Source organism: Arvicanthis niloticus, chromosome 22 (genome assembly GCF_011762505.2).
Source record: "Arvicanthis niloticus isolate mArvNil1 chromosome 22, mArvNil1.pat.X, whole genome shotgun sequence".
NCBI lineage: Eukaryota > Metazoa > Chordata > Mammalia > Rodentia > Muridae > Arvicanthis > Arvicanthis niloticus.
Genome location: NC_133429.1, coordinates 43,170,887 through 43,195,044, shown reverse-complemented (window position 1 = coordinate 43,195,044; position 24,158 = coordinate 43,170,887). Strand labels below are relative to the sequence as shown.

The window sequence follows — 24,158 nt, the reverse complement described above, 5'->3', positions numbered from 1 at the left end:
GTCCTCTGGGCAGTCGGTCGGTCGGTCAGTCAGTCATTAGCCTGGGCCACTCAAAGGCTTCCCTCCTTTCCCCCACGAGCTGCTCTGCTCAGTGGCAGGGTGATGGGACCACCCTTCTGTATTGGCCTTCACTGCTTGGGAGGTTGTGGCTTTAGCAGCAGGCTTTACCAGTACTTAGCACTAATGTTAGCAAGGACTGAAAGCTTAGTGTTACAGGAAATGTATATTTGTTGTGTATTGTGTATTACATGGTACATTGTCGTATATAATCTATACAGATGCTTGCATACTTCATCAAATCTTCCAATAACCTAACTCCAGATGGAGAGCTGAGGGCTCAGAGCATTTAGTTTGGTTAAGTTGGCAGAGTGAGGTCCCAGCATTTCTGGTCTCCGCCATACTGGATTGCCGTTAAAGCGTGGGTGCGTCGTTCCTTGTTCCTTGTTCCGGTCCCTTCTCCAGCATTACTAATGCCCAGAAAGATGATGGCTCCGTTCTCTTCATCTGCAGGGCCCCGAGTGTGTTCAGTATCTTCAACAAGAATACCTGCCCTCCCTACAGGTCGCTCCAGAAATAATCCAGGTACGAGCTCTCCTAAATATTTTTTTGCTTATAATTTTATTAAATTAGTGTGAGTGTATACTTCAAATCTAAATTTTAATTTGAGAAAGCCAGATAGCATTCAGTTTGTTTTGCTGCATAGCCTGGAGTCTAGACTTAGAAGTGATCCGTGAAACCACATGGGAACAATGTTATGTTTAGTGTCCCTAAGCCCCATACGGATTTAGTCTCCTCCTGTAGGTAAGGGGTAGTTCACATTGACGGGAACATTGTCTGTACTATAGGTAAGGGGTAGTTCACATTGACGGGAACATTGTCTGTACTATAGGTAAGGGGTAGTTCACATTGACGGGAACATTGTCTGTACTATAGGTAAGGGGTAGTTCACATTGACGGGAACATTGTCTGTACTATAGGTAAGGGGTAGTTCACATTGACGGGAACATTGTCTGTACTATAGGTAAGGGGTAGTTCACATTGACGGGAACATTGTCTGGAGCTACACACCGTTTCCTTTTCTGTATGCATGTGTTTTCATGATACATGTGCATGTGTGCACACATCTGTGTGGAGACTGGAGGACAGCTTCAAGTGCCATCCTTAGGAATGCCGCCCACCTTTGAGACAGTCGGGCTCTCACTGGCCTCTGGCTCACTGGTTAAGCCTGACTGGCTTCTCGGCGAGCCCCAGCTGTATCCTGCTATTCCACCTCCCCTGGGCACGGACATCACAGTGGCCTGCCTGGAGCCACTCTTGGCATGTTTATTGGGTTCTGAGGGTCTGGGGAATGCCTCGGCCTGATGTTAGGTACATTTTCATGTCACAGAAGGTGGAGATACTTGGAAATGTTACTTGTGTGTCACTGTGTTGAAATTGTGAAAGATTGGGTGGTGCTACTTACGTTGTTACCTAAGAAGATGCTGGATTTTGCTACCAAACTAAATATTTTAAAAACCAGAATCATGAGACTCAGTGGTTAAGATCACTGTTTGCCCTTGCTCAGAACCCAGGTTCACTTCTCAGCACCCACACATAAGCTCTCAGCCACCCATCACTCCATCTCCAGGGGACCCAGAGATGGTCCAGTTGGCCTCTGAGGCTTGTGAACATAAACTCATGCAAGCACATACACATAAAAACAAATTCATTCTTTTAAAAATCAAAGTTCATTAGAGTTTCTTTTCTAATCTTACAACATTTTATGCATTTGAAAACATTCAGGTGGGTGTGGTCCCCCATGCATGCAATCCCACCACTTAGGACACTAGGGCAGGACTCTGTCATGAATCTGAACCTACCTTAGATTATACAGTGAGTATAAGCCCAGCTGGGCTGCAGAGTGAAAGTCTTGAAAAGCAAACAGAAGAAAAAAACGAAGAAATTCTGTAGCCCGCTGACAGTGATGACAGTATATGAAGACTCTGTCTGTCGGGCGTGCAGCTGAGTGATATCATGCTTGCCTGTCTCCTGTATGCAACACATGAGAAAAGGAGAAGAGGGAAGGAATTAGGAAAGGGAAAACAAACAAAATAGCAACAAATCCAAGAGCTTCTGCTTGGGGTGGTGTTGAGTTTTTAATATTCTGAAGTTCTGTTTTGAGATGGGCAGTTAGAAAGTTACCATGTACGTTGACACACTAGCACATGCTTTGTTAGACAGCTCCCCACACTGCGTGTGCAGTGGCACACACAGCTAGTACAGTGTCAGACTAACTCTGAGTGTCTGCTAGAGTCAGACGCTCTTGTGTAAAGGGGCCAACAGGATGACTGACCAATCAGCCTCCACCCGTGAAAACCCTCCTCACATGGACTCCCACGAGTGCCTCAGTCCTCAACAGTGTTTTGTGAGTTTGCTCAGTTTCATCACAATAAGCAGAGGCCACACAGGGTGTAGCTTAACATTTTTAAGTCTTCTGTACAGTATTAATTAAGGGACAGTGTTCTGTTTATACAGCATTAGATAGGTCTTTTTTTACATAATTTAGATTTTCTTCCAGTTACTAAGTTCTCTTTCCCAGGCCCTGACAGCCGCCCTGCTACACAGGATTCTATAACTTTGACTGTTTTAGAGGCCTCATAGAAGTAGAATTAACGTCTGTTTTGTTTTTGGTCTTTCTGTGACTGGTTGTTTCATTTAGCACGATATCCACAAAGTTTATCTGCACTTGTTGTATACAGCAGGATTTCCTTTGTATGTGTGCATGTGCCAGTGTGTGTGCACACGTGTGTACATCCTTGTAGACCCCAGAGGTCCACCTTGGGTGTCATTTCTTAGGAGCTGCCATCCTTTTTTGAGACAAGGTCTTTCACTAGGACCTGCAGGTCCCCCTTCAGCTAGACAGTGTTCATCTGTGCAGGAAGACAGACGCTGTAAGACCCGCTGCTCTCGTACTGAACATCACTGTGCTAAGCTTGTGAAGTGGTTATGATGTAAGTTGTGTTTATTAACCATAAAGCAACAAGAACGCTGTGAGCTTTGATTAAATGGAGTTCCCTGTCTTCCCGTCCTTGTCACCCAGGAGTTCTGTCAAGCACTGCAGCAGCCCGATGCTAAAGTCTTTAAGAATTACCTGAAGGTAGGTATTTGGGAAATGGCCGTCTCTTTTGTAACTGTTGAGCACACAGTTGGACCAGCTCACTTACTCTGGGATTTCTTTGTTTAAAGAGATGTAATGGCAGATGTTTTTGTGAATTCCCATGAAGTAAGCTCTTGGAAAAGCTATTTAAAATTAGATATTTGCACTCATTGTCTAGATGGCCTGAATATACTGGTATAAGACCAGTGTTTGGGCTTTCCTTGTTCTTGTGTAGCTGTGTGATGTAAGTGGGCGCTGGAGGACAGGAAGAACCGGGCAGGGCAGAGGACAGCTATTGGTGTTAAGTTGAACAAATCTTAAAGCACAAAAGCCAGGGTATAAATTAGACACTTAAATTTTCTTGTGAAACATTTGTATTGTATAGCAGGCAAAGAAGACCCCTGGGATTTGGCCAACAGGGCTGTTTTTCTACATTCATTAAAACATTAAATTTTATAAATAAATCAAACAGAGCACCCTAGTTAGAGTTGAATCCCAGTAATCCCTACAGTTGGAAGATGGACGCAAGAGCCTTACAAGTTAACAGTCAGCGGTCAGCGTCCGATACATAGTGAGACCCTGCCTGAAAAAAGAGAGACCGTAGCCGTGTCCCGCTCCACACGTGGGACCGCTGTTAATGTGCCAGGCACCAGACGATGCTTTGCCCTCCTCAGGGAGCTCAGTCACAGTGCTGCAGAGTCCAGCCCGCGTCTCAGCACTTAACGCTTCTGTAAACAGCTTGGAAAGCAAAGTCCCACATACTGAACTTCTTGGTAACAGGCTACAAGTAAGTGGCTCCCTGGCTCATGTTAGTAGAATTCTTAAATCAAGAGCTGGAGGTAGGTCGATGGTAGAACACTTGCCTAGCATGTACAATTCCTAGGTTCTATTCCTAGCATGGCAGAACACAAATAAAATCACAGCAAAACTAAATAAAATTTAAATAGCATTTGTCTTCATTTCAGTTATATTGTCCTTTGTTAGTTACCAGCATGAAGGAAGAATTTTTTTCCTTAAAATTGGGAGAACCATCCATAGAAACAAGAAAAGCATCCATGGAAGTAGCTGAAGCCTTACTTGGGGTAGCTTGCACTTCAGTGTCTCTTGCTTCAGTCTCCCACCTTTTGAAATCTCAGGAGTGAGTCACTGTGTTGAGCTTTCCTGCACTTGGGTTGTCAGGTGAATACCGGCTCTCTAGGTCTCAGGAACATGCATATGGGGTAGGCCTCCTATCAGCTCACTGCCTGCCATGTGCTACTTCTAATGTGTGTTCAGTTACATCACTGTGTGTGGACTCCAGTGCTGGCCAGTGCGTGGCCTGACTGCTAGCCCGCCCTTTGACGGTCTCAAATATTGAGCTGTAAATACCTTCTAATCACCAAGTAAACAGCAGCTCTTTTAAGGCTGAAGGTTTTGGTCTTTATCTTTGACTTTTTTTTTCATTAAATTTAATTTTGCATTGTTAATTTTACCAGTAAATAGAAATCTTCCAAAAGCTATTTCCTCTGACTGCTATTGCTCATAGCAATACTGTTTGTTACCAAAGAGTGACTAGCATTCAGAAGCCTTGAAAAAACTATCCTGTCTGACACGTGTGCTGTTTCAATCTTGTCTTCCAGGTGTTCTTCCAGAGAGCAAAGCCCTAAGGACTGGACCTCCCTGGCCCCTGTCATGATCAGGAACTCCAGTTCATAATTTATAAGGAAGCAGTTTGTGTGTGCCATTCACACTGGTCCTTTAACATTGTTTCCAGCATATTGCGGTGTATGTGGGATTTTCTGTAAAATGGGTGTAATTTTTCCCTAGAAAAGGTGTGTGACAACAAGAGAAGTTGCCTGCATGCCAGTTTAAATTGTTTATGTAAAATGCTGTTATAAGACATAGATTTATCCTAGTTCCTTAATGTTTTTCCTTATATGAAACTTTTAAAGTTCTTTATAAAATACAGCAGTGGAAAACTGACTCTAACAAAGTGAATGTAAAGCTGCAAATGTTCAGTTTTATGTGTGCAGACACATAAGCTATGGGGTAACAATCAAAACGTAATCTTTTGTAGATAGCCATTACAGTTCTTTAAACTTTCCAATGCCAATGTGTATTCTATAAGAGAATGGGTTCCTAATTAAGTCGGCTTAAAAGCAGGTGCTGGTGTTACACATTTTTTATAAAAAAATAAATTTTACATAGTGAAATGCACCAAGTCTTTTCCGGTATTATTATAGAGAGCCTCCTTTTCCCACCTTAGTCATTCTGATTCCCACCTGATGATCTGCAAATGAGAATGTGGGTGCCTTACTTCACAGACAGTGCCCCAGAGGTCACTCACAAACTGTTAAGTCTTTTTTTAAATGCACTGGAAACTGGCTCTGTCAGTCTATGATAGGATTATAAAGCCCAATGTTTTCTATGATATTAGATGTCCTCAGAGCACAGCACACTTGAGGGTTTTTTTGTTGGTTTTTTGTCTTGAGACTGGGTCTCACTATACAGAACAGCCTGCCTCCCAGCCACCGGGGTTAGAGCCGAGAAGCACCAAGTCTGACCACCTAACTGAATCACTATGTGCGACAGAAGAAAGCCAGAAGTGCAGTAGAGGTGTGGGCGGGGACTCAGGAAAGACAGACGAAGTCAGACAAACACAAGTCCAGCAACACAGCTGTAGGCGTTTATGTCGAAATCTAAGTCTGTGTTGTAAATGCCCGGTGAAGGCCGGCTTCTATCCTAAGCACTGCATAAAAGCAGAGGAACAGAAAGGGAAAAAGATCAGAAGTTCCAGGTCATCCTCAACTACATAATGAGTTTGAGGTCAGCCTGGGCTACATGAGAGTCTGTCTAAAAATGCAGTCAGTAAAAGCCTGATATCTGTTGCAGAGGGTATATTAGTGGCAGAGGGCTTGCTTGAGGCCCCAAGTTCCAGCCCTAGCACCACAGAAAAAGAATTCAGGAGAGACTTGTCTTATTTTCTCCTTTGGCTACGTGTTGTCCAGGGACATAAATTCCCAAAATCTTATTAAAGCCTGTTTGTGTGCACATACGTGGGGTAGGGGAGAATAAGAACCTTATTTGAAACAGAGTCTTCTACTCAGTGTTAACTGCTACCAGGCTTGATATGGGATCCAAATTCGGGCCCCCATCTTGTTTATCGAGCACTTTGCCTGCTTGATCGCCCCCCCCACCCCCCTAGATTTTACTCTAAATTGTGCACATGAATCTGTTTCTGATTTTAACTCCAGAAGAGATAGCATTTTCCTTTCATTATTAAATAAAAGCTGTGAAGTAAATTGACAGCTAAGAATCTATTTCATCTACAGAGCGATGAAAATAGTGAAGTATATACAGTACTTCTATAAATAATGATTTTTTTTAAAAAACTAGGTTAAGTGGGCTAGGTTTGGTGGCTTCTGCTTGAAATCACAGCATTCGGAGGGGGCTGAGGCCAGTCTGGACTAGAGTGAGACTCTGAACAACAACAAAAACCAAGGCGAGCCAAACAGGCTGTTTGTTTGCTATGTTCCTGTGCACTGTGGGAGATGTAATAACATCTGGGGACCACAACGAAATTGTACGAGGTATTGTGGTGTGTATCAGAGCACAGTAGTTAAGAGCTTGTACAATGTTGACTCTGGATCCAGATTAAGTAGGTTCAAACACCACTTAACACCAGTAACTGATTTTAGGACCTTGAGCAAGTTAAATAACTTCTTCCTGCCTTGGTTTCCCCCCATCCGAAATGGAGGTGGGGGGGAACAATGGCAGCTACCTCATAACTTGTTAAGAATCCAATGAATTAGAACACAGATCTCAGTATTAGCTTGTATTACTGTACTATCGAGTCCACACATGGCTTTTTACAGCCCTACAGTGGGTTCACGTGTGTTTAGATAGACCTGAGAAATCAGGACATGGAAATCAGAGTGTATTAATAAGGAGCTTCATTTAATGTAATCATGTCTAATAATCCTCATCTTCATTCCTTGAGATTACCCAAGTATGGTCAAGATCAAGAAACCGTCCCGTCATTAAGTACCTTATTTTTAAAAAGCAAGCACCCAAATAATTGTCTCGAGGGAATCTCATTTGTTACAGGTGAGAAAACTGAGGCAAAATACAGAGGGTTTTCTGGTGCCTGAGTTAGTCCTGTGCCTAACCGGTTGTTTCAGTCTCCATGCTTGCTGGTGGTTTCACAAGTGGCTTGACTTTTTTAGAAAGTATTATGTGGTATTTTACTGTGTATCACGTCTGTGGTAAACAAAACAAAACAAAAAAACATGTGAAGTCCTTTGGCTTAGTCCTTTTTCCTCCATCACTTTGGAGCTGTGGGTTGGTTTTTTTTTCCCCCTGTTGGAAGAAACTTGGATGGACCTGTCATGTCATTATCAGAACTGAAATAGATTTTATTGTAAGCAGAAAGTGCATTTGCTGTTAGAATGGTTTCATTGCCTAAACTGTTTAATATTCTAATAAAATAACTTTCTAAGAACTCGTTGGATTGGGCTTTTTAAAATCTCCACCGTGAGTTTGATGGAAACAGGTCAGGAGTGGGCGGAGAGGCAGCTTCAGCCCCTTATCGGCTTTCAGTTCAAGCCTCTGCTCCGGTCTTCGAAGTAGATCTGCTCGCCCTCGGTCCGCTGGTCTCGGCCTTAGGTGGGAAGGGGGTTTTGGTGCTGTCGTGCTTCCGTGGAAGCAACTCCTTTGCAAGGAAGACCTGCTTGAGCAGGACCTGATCATAGTAGTAGTTTGGCCATTTTCAAAAACAAACTGAAAGAGCGACTTAAGAGCACGGATGTCATGGACGCCTGGATACTTGCTTCACGCAGCAGCCAAGCGACGTTAAAACACAAACCCGCCCCATCCCCTACTCCGCGAAAGCGATCTGCGGCCAGCCCTCCGTCCACCTGTGGCCGCGAGCGTCCCCACCTTGCCGCACTCGGGCCGCCCGGCACACTTCCCTAGCTCCGCCCGTCCGCACTGGGAGACCGCAGCCCTGGCTAGCCCGGCCGTCGCGGAGTACGCACGCGCAGGCACGCCCCGCCGTCGGTCACGTGCTCCGTGGCCCGGGCTGGCGAAGCCGGAAGTAGCCTGGGGCGCTAGAAGGGCCCGGAGCCGCGGGCTGTACGCGGCGGACGCTCGCTGGGTAAGATGGGCGGGCGGAGGCCGGTGGGGGCGGGACGGGGACTGAGGGGCGGGCGGGCGGGCGGGGGCGCGCCAGGGGTCGGGGAGGCGGCGTGCTGAGTCAGCGCGGGGCCGCGGGAGCCTGGCAGCCTCGCGCTCGCCCCGGATGGGCCCTGGCGGCCGCCGGGGCAGAAGGGCTGCCCTGCCCGGAGTTGACTCGCCGCTCCCACCCTTGGCCCAGCTGCCACCACCGGCAGTTTTTAAACGGACTGGCGTTCCCAAGGGTTGACTCACCCGAGGCTACCGGCACGAGACGTCTTCAGTGTACACAGCGAAAAGCAAATCCCCATGTCTTCTCGTTCCTCTCTGTCCTGCTGGATTTATGTCTCTGATTCCCATTTCCCTGGAGTTTTCTTTCTGTCCGTCGTCCCAAGACAGGTTCTCCCCGAGAACTGTCAAACGCATCATCAAAACCCGACCTTTCCCCATTCAGGGACCTCGGCTATCTACGGAATAAATGGATGACATAGAGGTAGAGTTTGGAAATCCTGGAACTTTTGTCCGTACACCATGTCGCCAAACCTGTTTTATCCTTGGCAACTTTCGTTTTAAACAATTAAAAGGAAGTAGACTGCCTACAGAATCACCAGTAACTTACTTGTTGAATGCCAGATACTACACTTGTCAGAATTTTGGGGAGATATACATAGCAAGCATCCGGTGGGTGTGCTGAGTCATGTTTTAGTCTCTAGGGGGTTCCTGGAAAAAAGTTTCAAATCATTGTGGCTTCAAATCATATTATGGACCCATCTTTTTATATTGGTATACAGAGGGCTTATCTTATGTATCTTAGCTGATAAGTGTGTTTTCAGTTACCCACTAGACTCATATGAATACTTGTCCCGTACAGTTATTTAACAGCGATGCAGTATCAGGTTTTCCATTACATATTTGGGCTTATCACTCCTTGAATGAAACATAGTAAGTGGTAAAAGTGCATTTATTGTTTGCGAAAAGGGGTTCCTTTATTGCTTACTTCAAATAGACAGATGGATGTACAATTCCTTATCTAATTACATAGGTGATAAAATTCTAAGTATATCCAGTGTGTAAGACCTTGGTGAAACTTGGACCCTTGGCCGTTTCCCATGATCCTAGCTGTCCTTGGAAGATCAGCGTTCTAACTTACTGGAAATGGACTGTAAGCTTGTTTTGATCTGACCTTACAACAGACTTAAAGGAGTCTGATGTGTCTGGTGTTTGTACTGTCTCTTGGCTGCACGGCCTTCTTGTGTTAAAAGACAAGTCTGCAGTTGGTGCATCTTAGTGTTTGGTAATGCGTACTTGGTGTGTGTATACCCTGGCCATTTAGAAGTCAGGGAAATGGCTGCTTCTTGATGTTTTTTACATTTTAGTGTGTGTGTTTGTGTGTGTGTGTGTGTGTGTGTGTGTGCATGCGAATGCATTGTGTGTGGGCATGCATGCTGTGGCACAGGTAGTCCATATGGTCTCCAGGGACTGAACTTAGGTTGTCAGGTTTTGCAGCAAGCCCCCTTTGCTCACTGAGCCATTTCACTGGCTCAGGAAACTATCCTTAAACAGAATCAGAAGAGTTACTGGCTTTTCAGGAGTGGTGACTTCTGTACTTTTCAATTACAGTTTCTCTGTAGGTGAAGTTTTGCCTTCTGGGGCGATCATGTGGTGGTGATTGTTTTCTGTGCCTCCCTGATGCCTTTCATTTGTCTCCCAGCATGTGAGAGGCAAAAGCAGGAACGCGGCAGGTTCAAGGCCACCTTGGGCTACAAAGACACTCTGGGCCAAAAAAATTTTTTTTTTTTTTGTAAATCAGTGATTAACCTTTCAAAGTAATTGGAGGAGATAAATAGTCAATATTATTTTAATTGGCAGAGGCAGTATTACATGATAAAGGGATGTTTCTTATAGCTCTGAAATGTAAATTAAATTGAATATATGAAGAAAAAAGCCAAACATGGGGAAGGCAGTGGCTAAGAACACCTGCTGTTCTCAGAGTGGGCTTGAGCTCCCAGCACCCACAGCAGGTGGGTCACAACTGCCTGTAACTCCAGCTCCCGGGGGATCCGACTCACACCCTCCAGTATCACGTGCACAGACTAATATACTCATATCCAATTCTTTTTAATTAAAAAAAAGAAAGCCTGATCTACCTGTAATTCACTATTCTGGAGGCTAAGACAGAAGACTAGTCGGGGTTATATGGAGAGTTGAAAGCCAGGCTGGGAAGTATGGTAAAATACCATCTCCACAGCGTAACAAAAATGATGGCCTGTATGTGGTTTACTATTGCACTGTTGCTGTTATATGGTTGGGAACATGGGTGTACTTTAGCCTAATGGGAAATGCTGGGTGGTCCTACTTCAGGCTAACCGTGGCTGACACTCGTTTCTGTTTCTCAGCTGTGTTATTTCCTTAACAGCGTACATGCAAATCTCTTCTTCCCCCTTATCGTGAGGAGAATCGCCTGACCGAGCCTGACGGAGCCTGACCGAGCCTGACGAGATGCAGAGCACTGCCAACCATCTGTGGCTTCTGTCTGATGTCTTAGGCCAGGGGGCCACGGCAAATGTCTTCCGAGGAAGGCATAAGGTAGGTACAGTGCTGCCTGTCTGTCATGTTCTCAGCCTGGTACTGTCTTCTGACAAGCGCGTTGAAGTCTAAGGAAAAGGAATTTTATGATTTTTGTGATTAAGATTTAGCTTGTATTGGGGCAGTGAACACATCTACCTAGTAGTGCTAGTTCCTGAGTTTACAGAATGAAAAAAACACTGGAAGAGATTGAAAAGTGTTTCCTACCTGCCTTCCTGGTGTGGCTCGCAGTGAAGGGAGGTGTGGAGGACAGGCAGATGCACAGAGTTAAGGAGCCCACAGGTGATTCTCATTTCTAAAGTAGCTCCATCCAGGGTAGATGGGAGGTGGAAGGCTGTATCCTAGTGTGAGGTAGTCTGCAGCTGGTACAAATGGGGGATGGGACTCAAGGGTTCCTCTTGGCTGCACGTCACGAACCCATAGGATTCTAGTGAATTCTGTAGTGGAGGATGAATGCAAAGATGACCAGAATAGCCAGGCCGTGATAGCGCACACCTTTAATCCCAGCGCTCAGGAGGCAGAGGCAGACAGGACCACACAGAAGAACCCTGTCTTAAAAAAAAAAAAAGTAAGTAGAATCATTTAAAATAAAGAAATGGAAGATAAATGTGAAGAAGCTGGAACAGGGATGGAGTAGGAATCCCCTTTTCCAGGTAAAATCCTGGCTTTTCTCCAGCACTGTGTGTTTTAGGGTGAGTTTTGTTTGGAGCCCTGTCATTCTCATTTTCAGACACAGGAACGCCGAACATGTCCCCTGGCAGGGCGGAGGGGAGGCGCTCTTCTGTCTTCCCGTAGCTTTGAGACTGTCACTGAGACAAGCACGCATGGGCGAGGGGCTCTTTCCTCTGGGGAGAGAATGATTGTAAGCAGCTGTGGGGCTCAGAAAGCATGAATCATGAATGCCACATGTGGCTTCCAGCAGGTTCCTCTTCACTCCGAAACCACCCTGGGCTCTGGAGCCTTACTCGAGTTCACTTCCACTATGCCTGGGTAGTCCTTTGCTAGAAATTGCTTTCCGTTTGTTTGTTTTGTACCGAGATGAGAACAACAGAATTTAGTGTTGAAACACTTCTGACCTTCTGTCTTTCTTGGTTCCAAGTTACCATAATGGTTACTTAGTGTGTGTGAGGCACTGTGGGGCCTGGAGTGGCTACCTTTAACTAATAAGCAATCCCTGCACATGACACGGATTTGATTTTGTATCAAGGTGGCATTAGGAAGGATGTAAGCTGGAAACAGAGTGACAGTCAGTACTGCATTACCAGATAGTTTGTTTCCAGTCCTTTCCCTGCTTAGCTACTCAGTGTCCTGCATGTAAGTGCCTAGACAGACATGGTGGATCTCCAGAAATGTTCACTGAATGAAGAATAAAGGGATGGGAAGGTCTTAGTGATAGCACTGTCGACTTCGAGTATTTAAGGCTGCACTAAAAGGCAGGGTGTGAGGCGTGGGGTGGAGGGATGGCTCAGTAGTTAAGAGTACATACTGCTAGTGCAGAGGGTCTGTGACCAGTGTCACATGGCTCACAACAGCCTGTAAGTCCAGCTCCTGGGAGATCTGATACCTCTGCCCACCATAAACACCTGCAATCAGTGATTACAAGGACAGACAAGTACCCATATTAGAAACTTGGAAATTGGGCTGCCTCAGTGGTTAAGGGCACTGGCTACTCTCACAGAGGACCAGAGTTTGAGAACCAGTGCCCACCCTCATGGCGACTCAAAAGGGTCTCTACCCAGTTACAGAAGATCTTATGCTTTCTTCTGCCCTTCAAGAGCACCAGCAAACACATAATGCACAGACGTACATGCAAGAGACCCATGTACATAAAATACATATACTAATAAAAATAAAGCTTTTTTATTTTACTTTCCTTTAGTTTAAAAAATTTTTGATTTTTTTGATTATGATATTCAACATAACTTAGGACGCCATGTTCATAAAGATGCTGCCATTCAAAAACATATTGCTTATTTAATCTTTAAGACTTTTATTTATTAATGTGTGATGTGTGTACACCATGCTGCCATGGCATACATGCTGGAGGTCGGCAGGGGGGCCAAGTTTCAAGAGTCAGTTCTCTCTGTTGGTTCTGGGGCTCGCGCTCCCATTTAGAGATAGGGGTCTTCGTCACGTGTGCGTGGCGGGAGCCTACCCCTAAGGGCTGGCTGTGCTCCTTAACTGAGTCCTTCTAAAGCTGTCATGAGCTACTGCTGTGTGGGATGGAGTCCATGGGTGTGACAGCCGTGGTGAAGGTGACGAGGCGTGACCTGTAGGAAGGTTTGCTGACCTTGCTGATCTTTACTTATAACTCCTGTAACTGTGACCTGTGACAGAGAATGGCCGATGACTGCAGGTGTTACCGCACAGGTGTGTTAACTACAAACCTCTCCAGAATTCAGACCCTCATTACCCTGGGTGCCTGGTAACAATGTTGTTTCCACTGCTCTCAGAGACCTCCTGTTTGAGGGATGAGATGGCTTAGGTCACATGTTACCAAGTGTAACAACCTAAATTTAATCCTCGGGTCACACACGGTGGAAAGAGAAAAGTAACTGTTACATACTGCCCTCACCCTTACACACCCACACAGTAAAATAAATAAATGTAACAAAAAGACTGAGTTTGAGACAGAAGGAAATTGACACATCTTTGTATTTGGTGTGACTTGGGCAGTGGGGTCATTTAGAGATAGGCCTCTTCAGATATGGATATTGAGAGGTGGGTTGTTAACAACAGCAGATAGTTTTACAAGCATATGCTTCTGTGGAGAGAGGAGGAAGGTGACTCTATGAAAGTCGAAGCACAGTACAAGGGAGGGGTCACCCTAGATAAACGGGAAACTGAGGATGAATGCAAACCTTGAGGGGGACCTTGGGAGTCCCAGGGATTGAAAGGATTTGGGTGAGCCTGGAAGAGCTTAGAGTGAGGTGAAGCTTGTGGTGGGAAAGGCCGTAGTTGTGTTGTGATTACTGTGTGAAATTACCTGCTCAGTCCATTGTGACCACGGTGGCATGATCTAACCAGGAAGTCCCCTCTGACCTCGATTCTCAGAGGCCTCCTTACAGATACATGTTAGCACAGCTAGTGAAAAAAAAAAAAGCCAAAAACTGACTTGCATTACGTTGCAAACATTGATAAAAATGTCTGTAGGTGGAGTATAATTTTCTATCTCTGTTTGTATGTGAATGTTTGGCTCTGAGAAATCCTTGGAGTTTCAGTTTTCATTTTCTTCTCCAGAAGAGGTTCCCCTGTGTCATTAGAGCTGATACCTTCTGGGACTTGTATGACTGTCTTTGCCACTAGTGTTTCCATTTGTAAGTTCTGCCTGGAGTGTAAGAGGCGGGACCTTTGGGGGTCCGTTCTTTACCTTTGACAGACCGGAGCTTGGTCAAGGGATAAACACATGAAAATTACTTATGTGAGAGGATGCACTTGGTCTGAGGATGTGTGTGCTGACATTCACTTGGTCTGGGGGGTGCGTGGTGTGCTGAGATGCACTTGGTCGGGGGGTGCGTGTGTGCTGACATTCACTTGGTCTGGGGGCATGTGTGTGCTGAGATACACTTGGTCTGGGAGGTGCGTGTGTGCTGAGATACACTTGGTCTGGGGTGTGTGTGTGTGCTGAGATGCACTTGGTCTGGGTGTGTGTGTGTGTGTGCTGAGATACACTTGGTCTGGGGGGGTGTGTGTGCTGAGATGCACTTGGTCTGGGGGTGAGTGTGTGCTGAGAGGACACAGGTTGCCAGCATGCAGTCACTGACTTCATCTTCTTGTTTCTTTTAGAAAACTGGTGACCTCTATGCTGTCAAAGTATTTAATAACATAAGCTTCCTCCGCCCAGTGGATGTTCAAATGAGAGAATTTGAAGTGTTAAAAAAACTCAATCACAAAAACATTGTCAAGTTATTTGCTATTGAAGAAGAGGTAAGTACTCAGGCTTGCGGTTGTGCTGTGGTTCGTCCTACTCAGAAGACAGGACCTAGCAAAGGGGTATAAACAGCATAGGATTTATGACTCCTGTAACCGAGTGTTCTATCCACAGCTCTTCTCTAATGCATAGAGAATAGAAACAAGGTGTCATAAGAAAGAAAACAGAAAGGAAGTAGTCTTCAGACTTGAAATGACTCAGGGCTAGGACAGGGAAGTTGGCACAGATAACTTTTGTCATCCTGATAAGCCCTTAGAAACAGTGATCTCGGGAGTGTTCACAGAATTTTGTTTATTGCCTTGCTTGTTCTTTGACTATTTGTGTTTACTGTCTTGCTTGTTCCTTGACTAGTAGCATCTATTGTATTGCTAGACCCTCAACCTAGAACTCACCTTAATGCTTGCATGTAATTAAAATGGTATAAAAACAAAAGGAGGGGGGATGAGATGGGCGTTTCTAGGGAGGAGAAATGGGGAAAGGGAATGGCATCTGAAATGTAAATAAATAAAACATCCACAAAGGGGGAAAAAAGCAGAAAACTTAGTATAAGAAAGAGGAGTCAAATTTAGTAACTTGTAGCAAGGCACCTTTAATCCCAGCACTTGTGAGACAGAGGCAGGAGGATCTCTGAGTTCCAGGACAGCCAGGGCTACACAGAGAAACCCCGTCTCAAAAGCAAACAAACAAAAAAATCAGTTACTTGTATTATTTATGCCAAAAAAGGAAGAGAAAACTAACTGAAGTAAAATTCACATAATTATAGGAAGAACAGGAGCTGGAGAATGGTTCAGAACAGAGAACTTGCTGCTCTCCCAGAGGACTGGGCTCAGGTCCCACACCAGGCTCCTTAAAACATCCTGTAACCCCAGCTTCAGGAGATCCCAGACACTGCTGGCTGATATTTGGGTGCCCAAACACATGCACATAAATCAAGAATAAAATATTTTACAAGAAACAAAAGGACAGTGATAGAAACCTTTGTAAATGAATAAAATTCATAGTTAGAGATTAAAATCTTAATTATAAAGTAGTAATTTTAGGGAAATAGCTAAAATTAAGTGTACCATTAGGAAAAATATTCTAGAAATAATGAAGTAGAGATCTTGCTGTTAGATGTGGCTGTTCAGTAAAGATCTTCTCTTCAAAACTATTATTGTATACTCCTTACCCTGGTGACTTCTTGAGATTATTTCTTTAGGGTTGATCAAGTATGAGTTAGAATTTATGTGTTAAAATGTGAATTAGTACTCTCATATTATGGTAAAGACAGCTTGAAAAGCTGCATATGTTAAAATGTATGGTGGCTAGTTACCCCAGTGTAGCCAGACTCAAGAGCTTAGCCTTGCGGCCAGGCATGGCGGTGCGTGTCTGTAGTCCTAGACCTCGAGCCACTGAGTCAGAATTGCTGCAAAAGCCAAAGTAGCCTAGACTTCAGAGGAGAGGAGAACACTGACAGAAGCCAGAGACTGTCCTTCCAAATTACCAAGTCTGTGGAAGACACTAGCTGCTACGGAATTAGTCAACATGCAGAAAGCAGAGTCTTCAAAATTGCCCTCAGTTTAGACACTGGCCCCAAGTACAGGTGTTTCCAAAGTGACTCTTCCTGTGGAACAGAAGTATCAGGAGTTCCTAGGACAGTCTCGCTTTGATGATATGCTGGAATGTATAGGGAGCTGAAGAACTCGGGAACATACTGTACTTTTTATTGTAGGATAGCACAAAGATACAAATCAGAACAGCCAGAGGTACAGGACACAAGCAGGGAGACTACGAGCCAGTCCAGGCATGAGCTTGTTACCCTTTACACTGATGTAGAGAGCATGCTGACCTGAAAGGCCCACCTAAGCCTTGGTGTGAGATGTTTTTGTAGGGCTCCATCATGTTACGACTGCATGGCAGACCTTTGGAGTCTACTTCTCCCAAGTCAGAATACATATGATGTGTCTTAAAGCCTCCATAAAACTGCATTGCTGGCTGAGCTAGTGTAGGCTGTTAGAGTCCAAGCACTTAGGAGAATGAGACAGGAAAACCAGAGGTTCAAGGCCAGCCTGGGCTATAGAGTGAGAACATTTCTCAAAAAATTTTTTTAGAAAGGCTGGCATGAGAGCTCAAGCCTGTAAATCTTAACACTGAGGAAGCTGAGACAAGAGCTGAAACTGGTAGTTTGAGGCTAGTCTGGGCTGTAGTGTACCTATCAAATTTTTAAAAAGAAAAGAAATAACATAATTAGCTAGCCATTGCCTAAAGCCCCAGATCAAAAAAAAAAAAAAAAAAAAAAAAAAAAAAACCTCTTGCAAACAGATCTCAAGGGGCAGCAGTCATTTTCAAGAGGGAAAGTTAGCTGGTCATGGGGGAACACGCCTTTACTCCTGCAATCAGGAGGCAGAAGCTAATGAATGGATCTCTGAGTTCAAGGACAGCCTGAACTGTACAATGAGTTCAAACTAGCCAGGGCTACACAGTGAGACCCTCTCTCGGAAAAGGGAGGAAGAAAGTCAACATATAAGTTAATTCTCGGCACAAGGAGTTACGTAACAATAAACAGTATTCCTCTGGAAACATACTTAGAGAATTTTTCATAAGAAAATTAAAGAGCTGGAGAAATGACTCCCAAGGCTGTTCCTATAGAGGACCAAGTTTGATTCCCAGCACCCATGTGTCAGCTCATAACTGCCTCTAACTAGTTCCTTTACCCTCTTCTGACTTGTGTAGACATCAGGTACACACATGAGGAACAGACATATATGCAGGCAAAACACTAATACATAAAATTGACAAAGAAAATCAGAATTGAAAAAAGCGAGAAATGTAGTATGGTCCTAATTACAGTGTTGTATATCTACAATATGCTTTGTCTCATAAGAAAAAGAATGAGATGTAACATTATTCTTTATTGATGGAATTTCCCAGTGTTTCAGTCATCAGCGTGTATATACAAAACAGATTTTTTTTTGTTTTATATTATTTCTCTTTTATGACTACTGAACAAAGAAAATACGTTATAGAAGTACTTTGAGGCTGGTTAAACTTTTTTTAAGGACCAAAAGTCAAAAGTTAATACTAGATTTTTACATTAAAAATTGTAGGTTTCTGAAATTGCTATATGTCATGTGAGCACTATATACTACGTAGTTTGGTGAGGCTCCTTCTTCCTTATAAAGCTCTTATGTTGATAAAGCAGTTTGATTAGCTGAGATGGAGATGAACAGGCCAGACTTTTCAACTGTTCTGCCACCTAGTTTGGTTTCTTTTTTTACTTTCCTCAAGTTTGGTTTTTATTTTGACTTAGGTGTCTTTGTGTATGTTACCTGTGCGGGTCTAAATGAGGCAGCGGGTCCTCTGTAGTGGACATTGCAGGCAGTGTGAGCTCCGCTCCTCCGCAACAGCAAGTGCGTGCTCCTAACCACCGAGCCTCTCTCCAGGCCACTCTTGCTTTTTAAGGCCAGGACTCCATTTCTTAAAGTAAAAGTACTTATCGTAAGGAGATTTGTCCTAAATATGTTGTTTTGCAGAAAAAGACTAAATGATTTGAACAAAAACATTAACACTGCCACCGTGATTTTGTGGTTGAGATTTAGCTTGCCTTCCACACAAACTGACCTTCAGTTTATAAGTGTTATGATCTATCTATATATGACGATTTAGGTTTTATTTGTATCCGTATGCTCATGTGTGTTCTAGTGCCTGGGGAGAACAAGACAGTGATGGAGCCCCTAGAGCTGGAGTTGTGTGAGCCCCTGTGTGGTTGCTGGCACCTGAGCTCAGGTCCTCTGGAAGAGTAGTCAGTGCTCATAATTGCTGAACTACCTCTCCAGCTCTCAACTTTATTTAATAGATGTCTGGAAGCCATTATTACAACATTTTCTCAGTCCCAGTGAGAAGGTTCACAGTGACTTTGTCATTGTTGCAGGTCCTGCACTTGAATTAGGTCAGGTGGGTGAGCACTGCCTGGATTCAGCTTTGGTCTTGTCGGGTTTCCTGTTGGTTCTCAATTAGTGACCTTTTTCTTTTGCAGACAACAACAAGACATAAAGTACTGATTATGGAATTTTGTCCCTGTGGGAGCTTATACACTGTTCTAGAGGAGCCATCCAATGCCTATGGACTTCCAGAATCAGAATTTTTAATTGTTTTACGAGATGTGGGTATGTTTGTTTATATGGTTTTATATATATGTTTGCTTTTATCATTTCATACATATATTATTTAAAGATATACAGAATGAAAAACCAATTTCCTTTTTCAAAGCAAAAAGCTTTTATTCAGTGTTTCTTAGAAACCACACTAAAAGCACAAGTGGATCTCATCAGCATTAGAACTTCCTTCAGGGTTAGACAAAGGCTAAGCATTTGAAAGCACCAGCTGCTCTTGCAGAGACCGACTTTGAATTCCCAGTACCCACAGGGTAGCTCACAGCCATCCATACTTCAACTCTGGGAAGCCAGTGGTCTTTTCTGGCCTCCACAGGCACTAGGTATACATTTAGTGTACAGATATACATGCAGGCAAAATACATATATATAAAATAAAAAATTAAAAAACCACAACTTATTTGAGATGATAACTGATAAGAGATCCCATAAGCAGAAAGTGTTTGCAGATTACACATAACATGTGTTATCTAGATGCTCTGTCCAAAATACAGTTTTAGAATTTGTCAAAGGATTTGACCAAACATTTGTCAAAAAAATAAGGATAGCCAGATGTTCGACAGGTGTATTAAACAGTTCTCATCATTAATTGCTAATGTAGTTCTAATGAAAAGCCACTTCCTACCATGAAGATGGACAGAGCAAAGTAACAAGAGCAGGCGTAGGCAAGGGTGAAGTTGCTCTGCCACGCGTCGCTCGCTATAGGGCTGTACAATAATACAGCCCTTTAGAGCACAGCTTAACAGGTGCAGAAGAAGACTGAATATAAAGTAACTATGCTGTGGAAATTCTGACAGGCATGCCCAAAATATTAAAAACATCCACATAAAATTTTACATATCTGTGTCCATTGAAGAAGTATTCATAATAGCCAAAAATAAAATCAGGACAGCCCAAATATCAACTGACACATAAATTAAAGATATTTTATATCCATATAATGGAATATTACTTGTTCATGGAAGAAATGCAAGTCCATATTTCCAGATGAAGGCAGATTGTTCTAGCTTGGTTTTTGTTGCTGTGTTAAACACCATGACCAAAAGCACTGGAGAGGTAAGGGTAGGCTTGGCTTACATTTCCTGATCACAAGCCTCACCGAAGGAAGCCACAGCAGGATTGAGGCAGACTGTGGTGGGCACTCCTGATTCTCTCAGACTTGTTTTCAGTTACTTCTCCTGTAGCTCCCAGGGCGGCACTGCCCACAGTAAACCAGGCCCTTGCACATCACTCAGTAATCAAGAACTACCACAGACTCTAATGGAGGCTAAAGGTCAGTCTGATGGAGGCCTGTACCGATTGAGGTTCCCTCTTCCCACTTGACTCTAGTTTGTATCAAGTTGGCAAAAACTAACCACACAAAATAATAAATACAAAAAATAAATACACTCCTTAATTGAAAAGTAAAAAATGAAATCTTGACACATGCTAAAATGAGGTGAATCTTAAAAGGATAGAAAATGAAAGAAGCAAGAGAGAAAAGATGAGAGTATCACAGTCCCAGCCACCCTGTGCAGTCAGTCCAGAGACAGAAAGCGGGCGAGTGACTGCAGAGTGACAGCGCCTACTAGTGGCTGTACTGCTAGACCAGGTGGAAACAGTTTTTATTTAGAGCATGAGAACAATGTGCTGTTCATAGTGACAGTTGTACAGCTCTTTAAAAATTATTAAATGGTACACTTCTTAAAATGAATGGCAAGGTGTGTGTGTGTTTCCATAAACCTGCTATTTTTAAAAGACAAGTGAAATAATACCTTCTCAGAAAGAAATGAGTCCAGTGTTTGAGGAGGCAAAGATGGCGGTACACACCTGTTGACCTCAGCTGATGCCCTGCCCATCAGCTCCACAGCTCAACTGCAGCAGTGTTAGTGCCTTTGCCCTTGAGAGAAGGACAGACTGACCAGGACTGTCATAGAAAACACATCTTCATGGATCACACTGAGAAAAGGAACATAGACTGACCAGGACTGTCATAGGAAACACATCTTCGTGGATCACACTCTGCCCCTTTTGCTACACGTTATTTACAGTTTTTTATGTTGAAGCCAGTTTGTTTCTTGTGACTTTTTTTCCCAAAATAAAGTAAGTGTAAGACAAGAGCTGGGCATGGTATCACTCAGCTTTAATTCGGTACTCGAGAGGCAGAGGCGGGCAGGTCTTTGTGAGTTCAAGGTCATCCTGGTCTACAGACAGAGTGAGTTCCAAGACAGCCAGGACTGTTGTCTCAAAAACAACAAGGAGTGTAAAACTGGTGAAAGACAGATGTCTGTGGTTTTTGTCTGTGTCACCAAAAGCAGATCAGGAGGCCCTAGCCTCAAGACTCTGTTCCATTCGCCCAGTAATTATCAAAGATAGCACACTTCCGTGGGCCATAATTCTTATAAACTCTTTGTGATTGAAACAGAAGATTGCTACACACTTGTGCCTGGGGAGTGTGAGTTTGGGTATTTGTACACAGAGGATCTATTTCTTAGAATAAAAGGACTTCAAGCCAATTTGTACAAAAACTAGTTTGAGTGAATATGAATGTATCCTGTCCGTGAGTTTGAGATGTACATACAAATGGAGACCCACAATATGATTTCCTTTGTTTTGTGTTTATTGCTGAAGTGGGCGGAATGAATCATCTCCGAGAGAACGGCATAGTGCACCGGGATATCAAGCCAGGAAATATCATGCGTGTTATAGGGGAAGACGGACAGTCTGTGTACAAACTCACAGATTTCGGGGCTGCTAGAGAGTTAGAGGACGATGAGCAGTTTGTGTCTCTGTATGGCACAGAAGAATATTTGGTAAGTCACATGCTATTGATAGTTTTGTTTTAATAACCAAATAGGTATATTATACATGGAGTTACTGATCACAAGCCTATAAAGTATTACAAAATTTTTATGACAAAGGTTGTTTTCTGTTCCAATGAGTATGGTGTGTAATAAGGAAATTAGGTATTGATTTCTAACTATACTTTCACTTTCTACTGGGCAGTCTCAGAGGTTGTTCCAGTTGTGCTGACTCAGCTTTGATCCCAGCACTTAAGAGGCAGAAGCAAGAGAATGGGTACAAGTTTAAGGCTCACCAGGTCTACATAGAACATTCTGGATCAGCCAGGGCTAAATAGTGAAGCCCTGTCTCAAAGCAAATCTACAAAAGAACCAGCAGTAAACATTCCTGATTGTTTTACAGTTATATACTAAATCAGTGGATTTGTTTTATTTATTTTTATTTCTGTGCATTGATGCTCTGCCTGCCTGAGTGTCTGTGTAAAAGTGTCTGAGCCTCTGGAACTTGAACTTCAGACATTTGTAACCAGCCATGTGGGTGCTGGGGATTTAACCTGGGTCCTTTGGAAGCCCAGCCAGTGGTCATAAGCACTGAGCCACCTCCTCAGCCCCAGTGCAATGATCTATCTGTACTAGAAGAAGAGGCACCCGAAGACTTGAGAAGTATCTGGCCAGGAAAGGCCCCAGTTTGGGCTCAGTGCAGTGAGGAGGGGAATGTTTTGATGGGATGCAGCAAATTGGATCATTGCTGCAAAGGAGGGCGGGTGTATCTAGAGTTAATGGGCTTACATTCTTCTTACATGTATGTACTGGGGAGATGCATGTCCTGTGGCGCCCCTGTAGGAGTCAGGATGGCTCGTGGCAGTCACTGCTCTGCTTTCACCATGTGGTCCCAGAAATTGAATTAAGGGGTCACCAGACTTGCTTGCAGGCACCTTTACCCACTAAGCCATCTCCCCAGCCCAAATTAGTCTTTTGAGAACAGAAAAGTGAAGTTATTAGGAAAACATGATAGGGCTTGAAGCAGTGTTGAGTCCTAACTTCTTACATTACGTAAGCCATCAGCTCATGCTTTTCTCTTCAGCATCCTGACATGTATGAGAGGGCAGTGCTAAGAAAGGACCATCAGAAGAAGTATGGGGCTACCGTGGATCTGTGGAGTGTTGGAGTGACGTTCTACCACGCAGCCACAGGGTCGCTGCCATTTAGACCCTTCGAGGGGCCTCGGAGGAACAAGGAAGTAATGTAAGCGCCTCTGCGTCTGAAGCCAGAAGTGATTTCTGATGTATATACTATCTTGTTTCTCCAGATATTTAAGGAAACAAAATTGATGAGAATTGTCTTTCTCTAATACTTAGGCTACCTGGGGTTTACTAAGAATGGAGCCTTCTAAGAATGTTGGCATCGATATCCAAATCATGTTTAAGTGTGTACGAAGTGTAAACACTGTCCAGTCTCGGGCTCATGGTCGCACACCCTGTCTTCTGAGCGCTCCTCAGCACAGCTCATTTCTGTATTCCACCTTTGTGCTTGCCACTGTTTGCCATGCACCTGAAACACAAAAAATAACAATACACTTCTGTACAGAACAGGACCAAGGAGAGTCAATTCTTCTCTTCCCCGAATGCATTGACCATTTTAAAAACGGTATTTTGGACAGAATTTCTTTCCCTGTTACAGGTTCCATCCAAAGATAAAGCATTTCAGTGGTGTAGTGTAGTATACATTTTGAAATTTTTATTTTTTGTGTATAATTTATATGTGTAAGTGTTTTCCTGCATGTATGTCTGTGTACCTGCTGCCTGAAGAAGCCAAAAGATTGCCTGAGACTACAGTTACAGATGCCTGTGAACTGTCATGCTGGGAACTGAACCCAAGGCTTGTGCAAGATGAGGCAGTGCTCTTAACTGCTGAGCCGGCTCTCCAGCCCCATAGCGGTGTTTATGTGCTGCCATATAGTGGAGAAATGGTCCATGCACAAAGTCTTGAATAGTAAACAAAAACGAAAAACTCAAGGACGAGATAGAGAGACTTGTGAGGTTTATTGTGTGATTTATCTGAACACTGTGTGTGTTAGGGTGTGATAAAACACATGACCAAAAGCAGCTTGGGGAGGAAAGGGTTTATTTCATCTTACAGCTTGTTCACCATTCAGGGAGGCAGGAGCTTATGCAGAGACCATGGAGGAGTGCTGCTCACTGGCTTGCTCCTCCTGGCCTGCTCAGCTTGCTTTCTTACCATTCAGGACCACCTGCCCAGGGTTGACCCCACCCCAGTGGGCTAGGCCCTCCCTTATTAATTAGTAATTAAGAAAATGCCCTACAGGTTTTCCTGTAGTCATCTTTCGGGGAGTCATTTTCTCTACTAAGATTTCTTCCTCCCAGATATGTCTAGGTTTATGTCAGGGTGACCAAAACCAGCCA

At 43.8% G+C, this 24,158-nt stretch overlaps 2 protein-coding genes across 5 annotated transcripts in view; both read left to right on the top strand.

Moving 5' to 3' along the window:
- Positions 1 to 7,405, top strand: part of Xpot (exportin for tRNA) — a 39,151-nt gene extending 31,746 nt beyond the window's left edge. For both annotated transcript variants that reach the window (XM_076920358.1, XM_076920357.1), the window contains exons 23-25: positions 511 to 582; positions 3,080 to 3,136; positions 4,756 to 7,405. In XM_076920358.1, coding sequence (XP_076776473.1) covers positions 511 to 582; positions 3,080 to 3,136; positions 4,756 to 4,782 — 156 coding nt within the window. In that variant the 3' untranslated portion in view covers positions 4,783 to 7,405. The remainder of the gene's footprint in view (positions 1 to 510; positions 583 to 3,079; positions 3,137 to 4,755) is intronic.
- A 767-nt stretch (positions 7,406 to 8,172) lies between these two features.
- Tbk1 (TANK binding kinase 1) overlaps positions 8,173 to 24,158 on the top strand; it is a 38,069-nt gene continuing 22,083 nt past the window's right edge. The window contains exons 1-6 of one of the 3 annotated variants that reach the window (XM_076920360.1): positions 8,173 to 8,270; positions 10,704 to 10,873; positions 14,660 to 14,800; positions 18,820 to 18,949; positions 21,566 to 21,747; positions 22,820 to 22,980. In XM_076920360.1, the coding sequence (XP_076776475.1) occupies positions 10,787 to 10,873; positions 14,660 to 14,800; positions 18,820 to 18,949; positions 21,566 to 21,747; positions 22,820 to 22,980 (701 nt within the window). In that variant the 5' untranslated portion in view covers positions 8,173 to 8,270; positions 10,704 to 10,786. Of the gene's footprint in view, positions 8,271 to 8,641; positions 8,781 to 10,683; positions 10,874 to 14,659; positions 14,801 to 18,819; positions 18,950 to 21,565; positions 21,748 to 22,819; positions 22,981 to 24,158 lie in introns of those variants that run through there. The other 2 variants (XM_076920361.1, XM_076920362.1) reach the window with 2 other exon arrangements.